The sequence below is a fragment of the Nyctibius grandis genome, unplaced genomic scaffold (genome assembly GCF_013368605.1).
Source record: "Nyctibius grandis isolate bNycGra1 unplaced genomic scaffold, bNycGra1.pri scaffold_112_arrow_ctg1, whole genome shotgun sequence".
Taxonomy (NCBI): Eukaryota; Metazoa; Chordata; class Aves; order Nyctibiiformes; family Nyctibiidae; genus Nyctibius; species Nyctibius grandis.
Window position 1 is genome coordinate 71 of NW_027167486.1, and position 13,059 is coordinate 13,129.

General features: G+C 69.2%; 2 protein-coding genes across 2 annotated transcripts; both read left to right on the top strand.

Moving 5' to 3' along the window:
* Positions 1–323: 323 nt before the first annotated feature.
* LOC137677269 (neurexin-1-beta-like) lies at positions 324–6,146 on the top strand (the record flags this gene model as incomplete). Its single annotated transcript, XM_068424554.1, has 3 exons — positions 324–643; positions 1,683–1,797; positions 5,408–6,146. Coding segments are annotated over 3 exons (764 nt in total), but the record flags the coding sequence as incomplete, so codon positions are not given.
* A 271-nt stretch (positions 6,147–6,417) lies between these two features.
* FRMD8 (FERM domain containing 8) lies at positions 6,418–11,241 on the top strand. Its single transcript, XM_068424549.1, has 9 exons — positions 6,418–6,578; positions 7,010–7,168; positions 7,660–7,761; positions 7,860–7,918; positions 8,260–8,426; positions 9,111–9,305; positions 9,407–9,530; positions 9,919–10,128; positions 11,136–11,241. The coding sequence occupies exons 1-9, from the start codon at positions 6,521–6,523 to the stop codon at positions 11,154–11,156; spliced, it is 1,095 nt and encodes a 364-aa protein (XP_068280650.1). The 5' UTR covers positions 6,418–6,520; the 3' UTR covers positions 11,157–11,241.
* Positions 11,242–13,059: the final 1,818 nt, after the last annotated feature.

A 13,059-nucleotide genomic window follows, 5' to 3' on the forward strand; every position in this document is an offset into this window, starting at 1 on the left:
CGTGACGCGCAGGTCCATGTGACACACGTGTCTGCGTGACACGTGGCTCTGTGTGCTACATGGGTCTGTGCGACGTGGGTCCACGTGTCACGCGTGTCTGTGTGATGTGGGTCCACGTGACACACATGTCCCTGTGACACAGGGGTTCGTGTGATGCACAGGCCCGTGTGACACGCATGTCCACGTGCCGCGCGGGCCCATGTGCTGCGTGCCCACGTGTCACGCGTGCCCCTGCGTGTCCGTGCGCCCCGGCCCGCGTGTCACGCGTGTCCGTGTGCCCCGTCCCGCGTGTCACGCGTGCCCCCGCGGTTCCGTGTCCGCAGGCCGGCAGCTGACCATCTTCAACAGCCAGGCGCGCGTGCGGGTGGGGGGCCGCGACCGGGGCCGCCCCTTCCAGGGGCAGCTCTCGGGGCTCTACTACAACGGGCTGAAGCTGCTGGCGCTGGCGGCCGAGGGGCACCCGCGCGTGCGCCTCGAGGGGGACCTGCGCCTCGTGGGGGAGCCCCCCCCGCCCCCCGCGCCCCCCGGCGCCACCCCCGCGCCCCCCGACATGGCCACCACCATCATGGAGACCACCACCACCATGGCCACCACCACCACGCGCCGCGGGCGCTCGCCCACCCTCCGCGACACCGTCGCGCAGGTACGGGGTGGGGGGGGGGCACGGGGGGGGGTTCTGGGGGGGGGGCCGGGACCCCTGGGCCCTTCTGGGGGAAGGGGGGGGGTCCCAGACACCTGGGTCTCGTGGTGATGGGGGTCCTTTGGTGGGGGGGGGGTCCCCTGGACCCCTGTGTCCTTTGGGGGGGTCCTGGGGGGGGGGGAGGGGGTCCTGGACCCCTGAGCCCTTCTGGGGGACGGGAGAGGTCTCGTGGTGATGGGGGTCTTTTTGGGGGGGGGATGGGGGGGGTCCCAGACCCCTGTGTCCTTTGTAGGGGGAGGGGAGGGGTCCCCCAGGTCCTTTTCGGGGGGGTCCCGGACCCCTGGGCCCTTCTGGGGCAAGGGGGGGGTCTCAGACACCCAGGTCCTTTTGGGGGGGGTCTCAGACACACGGGTCTCGTGGTGACGGGGGTCTTTTGGCAGGGGGGGGTCCCCTGGACCCCTGTGTCCTTTAGGGGGGGGGTCCCAGATGACCGGGTCCATTGTGGGGGGAAGAAGGGGGGGTCCCAGGTGGGGGATTGGGGGTGGGGGGGGTCTCAGACACCCGCCTCCCCTGAGGCAATGGGGGTCCCTGGACCTTTGCGGGGGGGGTCCCAGACCCCTGGGCCCTTCTGGGGGAGGGGGTGGGGGTGGGATCAGACACCCAGGTCCTTTGGGGGGGGTCCCAGACACCCGGGTCTCGTGGCGACGGGGGTCTTTTGGCGGGGGGGGGTCCCCTGGACCCCTGTGTCCTTTAGGGGGGGGGTCCCAGATGACTGGGTCCATTGTGGGGGGAAGAAGGGGGGGTCCCAGGTGGGGGATTGGGGGTGGGGGGGGTCTCAGACACCCGCCTCCCATGGGGCAATGGGGGTCCCTGGACCTTTGGGGGGGGGTCCCGGACCCCTGGGCCCTTCTGGGGGAGGGGGTGGGGGTGGGATCAGACCTCCGGGTCCATTCTGGGGGGGGGGATCCCCCGGGCCCCCCCCGTGGGCTGTGCGGTGCCGTGGGGGGCGGTGCCCCCCCGTGACCCCCCCCGGCCCCCCCAGAACACGGACGACCTCCTGGTGGCCTCGGCCGAGTGCCCGAGCGACGACGAGGACCTGGAGGAGTGTGAGCCCGGCACAGGTGGGTGCTCCTCCGCGGGGGGCCGGGCACGCGCGTGTGCGACGCGGCCTCGCACGCCCGACCCCCCCACGGACACCGTCACACACACACGCCCCCCACGGCAGCGGGGGCACACGCGTGTGTCTGCCGACACGCTCAGGGGGGCGTGCGCACAGGAGGGCGCGTGGTTACGCACACGCGTGTGCACACGGGAACGCGCTCAGCCGCACACGTGTGCACACACACGTGCACAGAGCTGCGCACACACGTGAGCTCTCACATGCACACACACGTGCACACACACGTGCACAGAGCTGCGCACACACACGTGAGCTCTCACATGCACACACATGTGCACAGAGCTGTGCACACACATACCCACACAAGTGCACACGAGCCACTCACACATGTGCACACACGTCACACACAGGCTCACACACGCAGAAAGGCACCTGGCTGCAGGCACACGTGCGTGCTTGTGCTCACACCCGCGTTCACACCGCTGTACACGCGTGCACAAGCGCACACGCCTGTGCACAACGGCTGCTCACACACACTCACACACGCTTGTGCACGCAGGAAGGGACACGGCCGCACGCACCCTCACGTGCACACGCGTGTGCAAGAGCTGCAAACGCACACACGTGCACACACACACGTGCACACACACACACGTGCACACACAGACTCACATGTGCACCCCCGTGCACACGCGTGTCCCCCCCCTCGCCTGCGCCCCCGCCCCTCACACACGTGTTCCCTGCCCTGCAGCAGCACACGCTCCCACCCGCTCCGTGCACACGCGTGTGCAAGCCCCGCCCCTTGCCCCGCCCACTGCAAGCCCTTGGCCCCGCCCTGACGGACGGACAGACGGACGGACAGACGGACAGGGAGGGACCCCCCCCCCGGTGTCACCCCCCCGTGCGAGGCTGTCGCACGCCGCTGCCGCCTGGGGCCTCGTGCGAGGACCCAACCCCGCCCCCACGGGGGTCCCCTGGGACCCCCCCGAGCCCCCCTTGACGCCATGGGGGGGGGCCGGCAGCGGTCACGGGGAGTGGGGGGGAGGAGAGGGGGACGGACGGATGGACGGACAATGGACAGACGGCGATAAAGGGGGGGACGGATGGAGGACGGACAGACGGATGGAGTCTGGAGGGATGACGGACAAACAGACAGACTCATTCAAGGCTGGTGGGACGGATGGACAGATGGACAATGGATGACGGATGAGGGATGGACAGAGAGACAGAGAGGGATTCAAGGCTGGTTGGATGGATGGATGCATGGGTGGACAGATGGACGATGGAAGGAGGGACGGACGCACGGACGGATTGAAGGACGGACGGATGCCAGGATGGGTGTGGGATGGGTTCAAGGCTGGATGGACAGATGGACACGTGGACGGATGGACTCCAGGTTGATGGATGGGTTTATGGCTGGATGGACAGACGGATGGACGGATCCAAGGCTGGATGGACACAGGGACGGGTGGGTGGATTCAAGGTTGGATTCAAGGCTGGACGGGTGGACAGATGGACGGATTCAAGGATGGATAGATTTGAGAATGGACTTGGGGATGAATGGACGGACACACGGACGGGCAGAGAGATCGATTCAAGGTTGGGTGGATGCGTGGACAGATCCAAGGCTGGACGGATGCCGGGGTGGGTGGATTCAAGGGTGGATTTAAGGATGGACAGATGGACAGATTGGAGGACGGATGGGTGGATGTGAGGATGGACACATGGATGGAAGGATGGATGGATGCAGGTTTGGATGGACACACGGACGGATGGATGGGTCTGAGGATGGATGGACGCATGGATGGCTGGACGTACAGATGGATGGATGCGTTCAAGGCTTCCCAGATGGGTCCAAGGCTGGCTGGCTGGATGGATGGATGGGTTTAGAGATGGACACACGGATGGCTGGATGGACAGGTTCAAGGCTTCCCAGATGGATTGAAGGATGGATGGACAGATGGGTGGATGGAGGGAGGGATGGATGGACGGATGGATACGTGGATGGCTGGACGTACGGATGCATGCGTGGATGGATGGATCCAAGGGTGGATTTAAAGATGGACAGACGGACAGATTGGAGGACGGATGGATGGATCTGAGGATGGATGGACTCACGGATGGATGGACAGGTTCAAGGCTTCCCAGATGGATTCAAGGATGGATGGATGGATGGACACATGGATGGCTGGACGTATGGATGGATGGATGGATGGATCCAAGGATGGATGGATTTAGAGATGGACGGACACACAGATGGATGGGTGCATTCAAGGCTTCCCAGATGGGTTCAAGGCTGGATGGTTGGATGGACAGATGGATTTAGAGATGGACAGACGTATGGATGAGTGGACATGTTCAAGGCTTCCCATATGGATCTAAGGATGGATGGATGGATCTGAGGGTGGATGGATGGACAGATGGACACACGGATGGGTGGACACCTTCAGGCTTCCTAGATGGATTCAAGGGTGGACGTATGGATGGATTTAGAGATGGACGGACACATGGATGGATGGACATGTTCAAGGCTTCCCAGATGGGTTCAAGGCTGGATGGTTGGATGGATCCAAGGATGGATGGATTTAGAGATGGACGGACAGATGGATGGATGGATGTACGGATGGGTAGACACGTTCAAGGCTTCCTAGATGGATCTAAGGATGGATGGATGGATCTGAGGGTGGATGGATGGGTGGATGGACGTACGGATGGACATATGGACGTGTGTCCAGCCGGGTGGATGCTGCGCGTGGCCGCCCGAGGCCGGTGCTGCCGCAGGGGCCGGCGGCACCTTCTCACCGTGTCTCTTCTCTTCTTCCCTTTTTGTTCTTTTTCTCTTTTTTTCCGTTTTTCTCTTTTTTATTGTTTCTCTTTTTTTGGTGCTTTCCCTCTTCCTTCCTGCAATTTCTTTTTCCTCCACGCTAAAATCACCCGGCCCCACCCGCGATGTAAGTTGACGGCGGCGCCGCGGTTTGCTCTAAAAAAACAAAAAAAAAAAAAACGAGAAAAAAAAGATAAAAAAAAAAAGATAAAATAATAATTAGCAGAAAAAGCGCGGAAAAGGCCGAGGGGGGGCGGGGGGGGGGGGGCCGGGGGGCTGCGGGGGGCCGGCGGCGGGGGCTGACGCGGGGCCCCCCCCGGCCCCCCCCCCCCTGTCTCCCTTGTGTCTCCGCAGGCGGGGAGCTGGTGCTGCCGGCGTCCCCGGCGGGCGGGGGTCCCGCGTCCCCCCCGCCGCCGCCGCCCCCCCCCAGCGCCGCGTCCCCCCGCGCCCCCCCCGCCGGCTGCGGCCCCGACTGCGAGGAGCCCTCGGGCTTCGCCTCGGGGGAGGCGGCCGACCCCAACGCGCCGCCGGCCGACGACGAGGACTTCGCGGGGCGCGACGGCGGCGGCGACGCCGCCGCCCCCCGCCACCGCCACCACCACCACGAGGGCGACGGCGACGACGACGCCACCGCCCGCCTCGTGGTCACCGACGCCGCGGCCACCGCGGCCACCGCGGCCGCCGCGCCGCTGCCGGGGCTGGTGCCGGCGGGCGAGCGGCACCCGCGCGAGGGGGCGCCGGGGCGCGGGGCGGTCGGGGGCGCGGGGCGGGGGGCCACGGCCGCGCCGGTGACACGCCGCCCCCCCCGCCGCTGTCCCCACAGCCGCCGTGGAGGTGGTGCGCGAGGCCGGCGGCACCACGGGCATGGTGGTGGGCATCGTGGCGGCCGCCGCGCTCTGCATCCTCATCCTGCTCTACGCCATGTACAAGTACCGCAACCGCGACGAGGGCTCCTACCAGGTGGACCAGGGCCGGCGCTACATCGGCGCCGCGCCCCCCCCCGGCGCCGAGACCCCCGCGGGGGCCCCCAACGCCGCCGCCAACGCCGCCGGAGCCCCCGCCGCGGGCACCCCCAAGGAGAAGGCGCCCCCCGCGCCCCCCAAGGCGCCCGGCAAGGCCCGGCGCAACAAGGACAAGGAGTACTACGTGTGACGGGGGGGGGGGCACCCCCCAACGGGCCGTCACCCGCCCCCAGACCCCCCCCGCGGGCCGTCACCCCCATGGTGGCACCGTCACCCCCATGGTGGCACCGTCACCCCCCCACGGGTGGCACCATCACCCCGCGTGGCTCCGTCAGCCCCCGGGGGTGACACCGGCACCGTCACCCCCCCGGGGGTGACACCTCTGTGGTCCTGTGTGTGTGTCCCCCCCCCCAAGGGAACAGGGGGCGCAGGGGGTCGGTCCCCCACACCCAGGGGGGCACCAGAGGGGCCTGGGGGCCGCGGGACCCCCCTCCCCACCCCCCCAATCGTTTTTTTACCGCCCCCCGGGGTCTTTCTTTGGGTTTATTTTTTAATTTTAACGCCCCGCGATTGGGGTCGGGACCCCCCGGGTCCGCCCCCCCCCCCGAGCCCCCCCGGCCCCCCCGCCGCGCACAGACGAATACACTGTTCTATACTTCGTACAGCGGCTCCGCCTCTTCCTGCGCCGCCCCCGGGAACCCCCCGGGACCCCCCGAGCCTCCCGGGACCCCCCGAGCCCCCCCGCGGGCTCCCAGCGCTCCGGGTCCTCCCCGCCGCCAGGGGGCGCCGCCGCCTCCTCCCTCCGCGCGGGGCGGGGCGCGATGTGACGTCACAGGGCGCGGCTCCTCCCCCCCCCCCCCCCCGCGCGGAGCTTCCGGCCGCCGCGAGCGCGGCGCGCGCGAACGGAACCGCCCGTGGACGTGACCCCGGCGTGACCCCCCCGCGCTGACCCCGCGCTGACCCCGGCCCCGCGCATGGAGGCGGAGGCGGAGGCGGAGGCGGAGGGGGCGTCCGCGCCCCCCGGGGCCACCGGTGAGGGGGCGGGGCCCGGGCGGCTGCGCCCCCCCCGAGGGGGCGGGGCTGTGGGGCCGGGGGGGGGTCTGGAGGTCCTGGGGGTCCCGGGGGGTCCCTGGGGGTCCCGGGGGGTCCCTGGGCGGTCACTGGGGGTCGCGAGGGAGGCTCTGGGGGTCCCGGGGGTTCCCTGTGGGGGTCCCGGCCCCCTGACCCCCCCCCCCCCCCAGCCCTCGCCTTCCTGTCGGATGGGTCGGGGGTCCCGGGGGGGTCCCGGGGGTCTCTGTGGGGTCTCTGTGGGTCCCGAGGGGGTCTCTGGGGGGTCCCGGGGGGATCTGGGGGTCCTTGGGGGGCCTCTGGGGGTCCCGAGGGTCTCTGTGGGTCCCGGGCGGGGTCCCGGCGGGGGTCTCTATGGGGGTCCCGGCCCCCTGACCCCCCCCGTCCCCCCCCAGCCGTCGCCTTCCTGCCGGACGGGTCGGGGGTCCCGCTGGCGCTCGGGCCCCCCCCGGGCCCCACGGCCGGGGAGCTGCTGCTCCGCCTGCAGGGGGCGCTGCGCCTGCCCCCCATCGCCACCGAGGCGCTCGCGCTGTGGCTGGGGTCGCCCCTGCTGGGTGAGGGGGGGGCTGGGGGGTGGGGGGGGGGCGGCTGGCGGGGGGGGGGGTCCCTGTGGGTCTGGGATCCCCGTGGGGGTCTCTGGGTCCTGGTGGGTCTCCGTGTGAGTCTGGGGTCCCCGTGGGTCTGGCTGTGGGTCCGTGGGTCTCATGGGTCTGGGGTCCCTGTGGGTCCTGGTGGGTCCCTGTGGGTCTGGGGTCCCCGTGGGTTTGGGTGTGGGTCCATGGGTGCCCATGGGTCCCTGTGGGTCCCCATGTGGGTCTGGGGTCTGTGTGGGTCTGGGGTCCCCATGGGTCCCTGTGTGTCCGGGTGTGGATCCATGGGTCCCTGTGGGGGTCCCTGGGTTCCCTGCGGGTCTGTGGGGTCTCTGTGGGTCTGGGGTCTCTGTGGGTCCGGGTGTGGGTCTGGGGTCTCTGTGGGTCTGGGGTCGCTGTGGGTCCGGGTGTGGGTCTGGGGTCCGTCCGCGGGCCCAGCCCCCCCGTGCCCCCAGAGGTGCAGCTCAAGCCCCGGCACCGGCCGCTGCCCCTGGTCCGGCGCTGGCCCGAGCTGCTGCTGCGCCTCAGCCTGGGCTCCCCGGCCGACATCGCCCGAGGTGAGACCCCCACAGCCCCCTCGAGCCCCACGGCGCCCCACAGCGCCCCACGGCACCCCCCCGTGCCCCATGGCGCCCCCTCACCCCCCGCCCCACAGACGAGCCCTGCCTGCAGCTGCGCAGGAACGTCTTCTTCCCCAAGAGCAAGGAGCTGGAGGTGAGGGGGCGCGGGACCCCCGGTGTGGGGCGGTGTGGGGCTGGGGACCCCCATGGTGTGGGGCCGGGGACCCCCATGGTGTGGGGCTGGGGACCCCTGGTGTGGGACGGTGTGGGGCTGGGGACCCCCATGGTGTGGGGCTGGGGACCCCCCGGTGTGGGGTCGGGTGTTGGGCACCCCCAGAGACCTGGGTCCTGGGGGGGGGGGAGTCATGGGGGTGGGACCCTTGGGAGTGTGGGGTGACATGGGGTACCCCAGGGAGATGTGGGGTGCCGTGGGGTGATGTGCGGTGGTGTGGGGCGCTATGGGGTGAGCTGTGGGGCGGTGTGGGGCGCCCGCAGGTGGAGGAGGAGGAGCTGCTGCGGCTGCTGTACGAGGAGGCGCGGGGGAACGTGCTGGGGGGGCGCTACCCCACGGCCCCCCCCGAGGCCGAGGAGCTGGGGGGGCTGAGCTGCCGCCTGCGCCTGGGGCCCTTCGAGCCGGGGCGCCACACGCCCCACGGCCTGCGGTGAGTGCTGCCCCATAGCCCTGCGCCCCATAGCAACCCCTGACCCACGGCCTGCGGTGAGTGCTGCCCCATAGCGCCCTGCCCCATAGCAACCCCTGACCCACGGCCTGTGGTGAGTGCTGCCCCATAGCGCCCCTGCCCCATAGAGCCCCCTGCCCCACGGCCTGCGGTGAGTGCTGCCCCATAGCACCCCTGCCCCATAGCACCCCTGACCCACGGCCTGCGGTGAGTGCTGCCCCATAGCACCCCCTGCCCCACGGCACTCACTGCCCCACAGCACCCCCTGCCCCACAGCACCCCCTGCCCCACGGCACTCACTGCCCCACAGCACCCCCTGCCCCATAGCACCCCCTGCCCCACAGCACCCCCTGCCCCACGGCACTCACTGCCCCATAGCACCCCCTGCCCCACAGCACCCCCTGCCCCACGGCACTCACTGCCCCACAGCACCCCCTGCCCCACAGCACCCCCTGCCCCACGGCACTCACTGCCCCACAGCACCCCCTGCCCCACAGCACCCCCTGCCCCACGGCACTCACTGCCCCACAGCACCCCCTGCCCCACAGCACCCCCTGCCCCATAGCACCCCCTGCCCCATAGCACTGCACCCCACAGCACCCCCTGCCCCATGGCCCCCCGCCTGTGCCCCCTGCGCCCCCCCTGACCCCTCTCCCCCCCCGCCAGGCCGCTGCTGGGGGAGCTGCTGCCGCCGCGCCGGGCCCGGGGGGGGCTGTGGGGCGCCCTGCGCCGGGGCCCCCGCGCGCCCCCCCCCGAGGAGGGGCTGCTCCGCGCCTTCGCCCGCGCCCCCGGCCCCCGCGCGCCCCCCGCCGCGCTCTACCGCGCCTTCCTGCGCCGCTGCCACCGCCTGCCCGCCTACGGGTGAGTGGGGGGCGCGGGACCCCCGGGGACACCCCCAACCCCCCACCCCGCGCCCCACAAGTGCTCGCGGGGACTCAGGTGTTGCCCCCCCCCCCCCCAAGGTGCGCCTTCTTCCCGGGGGCCATTGACCGCCCCCCCGGGGGGCTGCTGGGCCGGGGGGGGCTGCGGCCCGTCAGCGTCGCCGTGGGGCTGGAGGGGTTCACCATCATCGACCCCCGGGAGAAGGTACGGGGTGGGGGGGGGGGCGGGGGGCTGTGGGGCAGGGTCAGGCCATGGGGCGGGTCTGTGGGGCTGGATCAGGCCATGGGGGGGGGGCTGTGGGGCTGGATCAGGCCCATGGGGGGGCTGTGGGGCTGAGGGGGGGTTTTGTGGGGCAGGATCAGGCCCATGGGGGGGCTGTGGGGCTGAGGGGGGGGGCTGTGGGGCAGGGTCAGGCCCATAGGGCGGTCTGTGGGGCAGGATCAGGCCCAGGGGGGTCTGTGGGGGCATCTGTGGGGCAGTTGGGAGGATGCCATGGAGCACCTATGGGGCACAGCGGGAGGCTGTGGGGCAGGGGGAGGTCACCATGGGTCAGGGGGTAGCGGTGGGGCTGACCCCCCTGTCCCCCCCCCAGCACGTGCTGCTGACGCTGACCTTCCCCGAGCTGTGCTGGGAGCTGGTGGGCGCCGTGGGGCAGGAGGGGGCCGCCGTGGGGCAGGATGGGGGGGACGCCGTGGGGCAGGACGGGGGGGACGCCGTGGGGCCCCCCCAGCTGTGGCTGGAGTTCGACGGTGACCACGAGGGCGCCCCCGTGAACCGGCTGCTGCGGGTGTTCTCCCCCCAGGTCAGACCCACGGTGGGGGGGCTGTGCCCGTGGGGGGCAGCTGGGGGGCACTGGGGGTGGTTGAGGGGCACTGGGGGTCACTTGGGGGGCAGTTGGGGGGCACTGGGGAGGTTGGGGGGCTCTGGGGGGGGTTGGGGCAGTTGGGGGTCACTTGGGGGGCTCTGGGGGTCACTTGGGCGGTTGGGGGGCTCTGGGGGGGCTCTGGGGGGGGTTGGGGGGCAGATGGGGGTCACTTGGGGGGCTCTGGGGGGGGTTGTGGGGCCTTGGGGGTCACTTGGGGGGCGGTTGGGGGCAGTTGGGGGGCACTGGGGAGGTTGGGGGGCACTGGGGGGGCTCTGGGGGGGGTTGTGGGGCACTGGGGGTCACTTGGGGGGGTGTTGGGGGGCACTGGGGAGGTTGGGGGGCACTGGGGGGGCTCTGGGGGGGGTTGTGGGGCCTTGGGGGTCACTTGGGGGGCAGATGGGGGGCACTTGTGGGGCGGGGGGGGGGTCGTGCCCGCGCGCTGACAGCGCCCCCAGGCGGAGCTGATGAGCGCCCTCATCGAGTGCTGCATCGAGCTGGGGGGGCCGGGCCCCGCCCCGCCCCCCCCGGGGACCCCCCCGGAGACCCCCCCCCCGCCGCGGGGCGCCCCCTTGCGGCGGCACGAGAGCGTCACCTGCCCCCGCCCCGAGCGCCTGGCCACGATCGACTACGTGCAGGAGGGTGGGACGGGGGGGGCAGGGGGTCTGGGGGGGTACAGGGGGGGGGGCAGAGGGTCTGGGGGGGGGGGGCGGGGAGACCCTGGCATCGGGGGGGGTGAGGGGAGACGTGGGGGGTCCCCAGAGCCTGGGGGGGGGGGACATGGGGGTCCCAGGTGCCTTTGGGGGGGGAGACATGGGGGGTCCCAGCATCTGGGAATTGGGGGGGGGGCACACGGGGCTTGGGGGGCCCTCGGGGGTGGGGGGGGGGTCACCCGGGGGGGCCCGGTGTGTGCTGACCCCCCCCCTCCCCTCCGTGTCCCCCCCCAGGGCAGGAGCTGCGGCGGGTGAAGCCCCCCCGGCGCACGACGTCCTTCTTCGGGCGGGGGGGGGGGCTCCTACGGCGCCGTGGCGGGGGGGGCCGGGCCGGAGCAGGGCTGAGACCCCCCCCCCGGACTGGGAGCCCCCCCCCCCAGCACGGACTGGGAGCACTGGGAGCCCCCCAGCATGGACACCCCCCCCCCCAAACACTAATAAACGGCGCAGGGACACGGAGGTGCCCCCCCCCCCCCCGTTTTGGGGTTAAATCCGGGCGGTTTGGGGCTGGGAAATGGCGGCTCCGCGTGACGGCGCCATTTTGGGGAGGGGGGGATGTGTGTGGGGGGGGCCCGTGTGTTTTGGGGGTCTCGTGTTTTTGGGGGGGGGGTCTCCTGCTTTGCACCCCCTCCCCGCCCCACACACCTCGCTCGCTCCCGCCGCCTCCTTTGGGGCGAATCCAGCCGGTTTTGGGGCTCCGCGTGCGCCTCCTGTCCTGGGCACAAAACCCCCCAAAATTCAACAATTTCCCCATTTTACCCCATTTTTACCCCCCTTTCCCTTTCATTCCCCCCCCCCCCAGGGCCTGTTTTTCACCAAATTTATCACATTTTTTAACAAGAAAAAGCCGCATCGCGCCCCCGCCTGCGGCAAAACCGCCTCGGCCCCAAAAAATAATTTATTTTTTTAATTTTAAGGGAGAATCAGTGATTTGGGAAAGATTCGTGCTCCCGAAGGGGGGGGGGATTTTTGGGGCAGATTTAAGGATTTTTGGGGCAGATTTAAGGATTTTTGAGGCTTGAGGGACACAGGTAAATACCAGCAGGTTTATAAACAGGGATGGGCTAAAAAAATACAAATATTTTGGGGGTTAAAGTCAATATTTTGGGGGATACAGTAAATATTTGGGGGATAAAGTCAATATTTTGGGGAACACTAAATATTTTGGGGGATAAAGTCAATATTTTGGGGAATACAGTAAATATTTTGGGGATAAAGTCAATATTTTGGGGATAAAGTCAATATTTTGGGGGATACAGTAAATATTTTGGGGATAAAGTCAATATTTTGGGGAATACAGTAAATATTTTGGGGATAAAGTCAATATTTTGGGGGATACAGTAAATATTTGGGGGATAAAGTCAATATTTTGGGGATAACATCAATATTTTGTCGGATAAAGTCAATATTTTGGGTATAAAGTCAATATTTAGGGGGATAAGGTCAATATTTTGGGGATAAAGTGACTGTTTTTGGGAGCGGCTCCCTGAGGGAAATGGCGGGAACGGCGCCTCCCTGGGGGGGGTCGGGGCCTTGTTGAAAAATCGCCACTTCGGGTCGGTGGAGCGGGTGATTTTTGACTAAAATATGAAATATTGGGGGTTTTGGGTGGGGAACGAGCGGGGGCGGTGGGGGGGGGGTCGCGGTTCGGGCGGTTTTGGGGCCCGCGGTCGCGCTTTCCCTGAGGGACGGGGCACACGCACACCCCCCCCCCGCCTCGTTTTCTGAGGTAAAAATCAAGGGGAAAAGGGGTTTTTTTGTACTTTTCCGTCTCTGCCGGCTCGGCGTTGGATGTGGGTGGCAGGATAATACCGATAATACCCCCCCCCCCACCCCAAATCAGGGGCGGCAAAGGACGGAGCGGCCGCGCCCCCCGCCCGCCCCCGCCCCCGGCGGCACTGCGGCAGGGGGGCGGGGCGAGGGGCGGGGCGCTGGCGGCGCATGCGCAGAGCCGCGCTGCGCCACGGGCGGGCGGGCCGGATCGCGCCGGTTAGAACCGGCCGCGGGGCCGCGTCACCGCGCGGGGGGGGGGGCGCCTCGCCGCGTATCCCTCCGCCGCGCCGGCCCGCCCCCAAATCCCTGTTTTTTTTGCCTGTAAATGGGCGTGGAAAAGGGTTAAAATTAAAGTTAAAGGGTGGGGGGAGGGGAGCGAGGGGGG

Excerpts from the sequence above, each read along its gene's own strand:
- FRMD8 (XM_068424549.1), top strand. The coding sequence starts at position 6,521 with ATGGAGGCGGAGGCGGAGGCGGAGGCGGAGGGGGCGTCCGCGCCCCCC. Across the intron at positions 7,762-7,859 it reads CCCGGCCGACATCGCCCGAG|ACGAGCCCTGCCTGCAGCTG; the intron begins GTGAGACCCCCA and ends CCCGCCCCACAG. Across the intron at positions 9,306-9,406 it reads CACCGCCTGCCCGCCTACGG|GTGCGCCTTCTTCCCGGGGG; the intron begins GTGAGTGGGGGG and ends CCCCCCCCCAAG.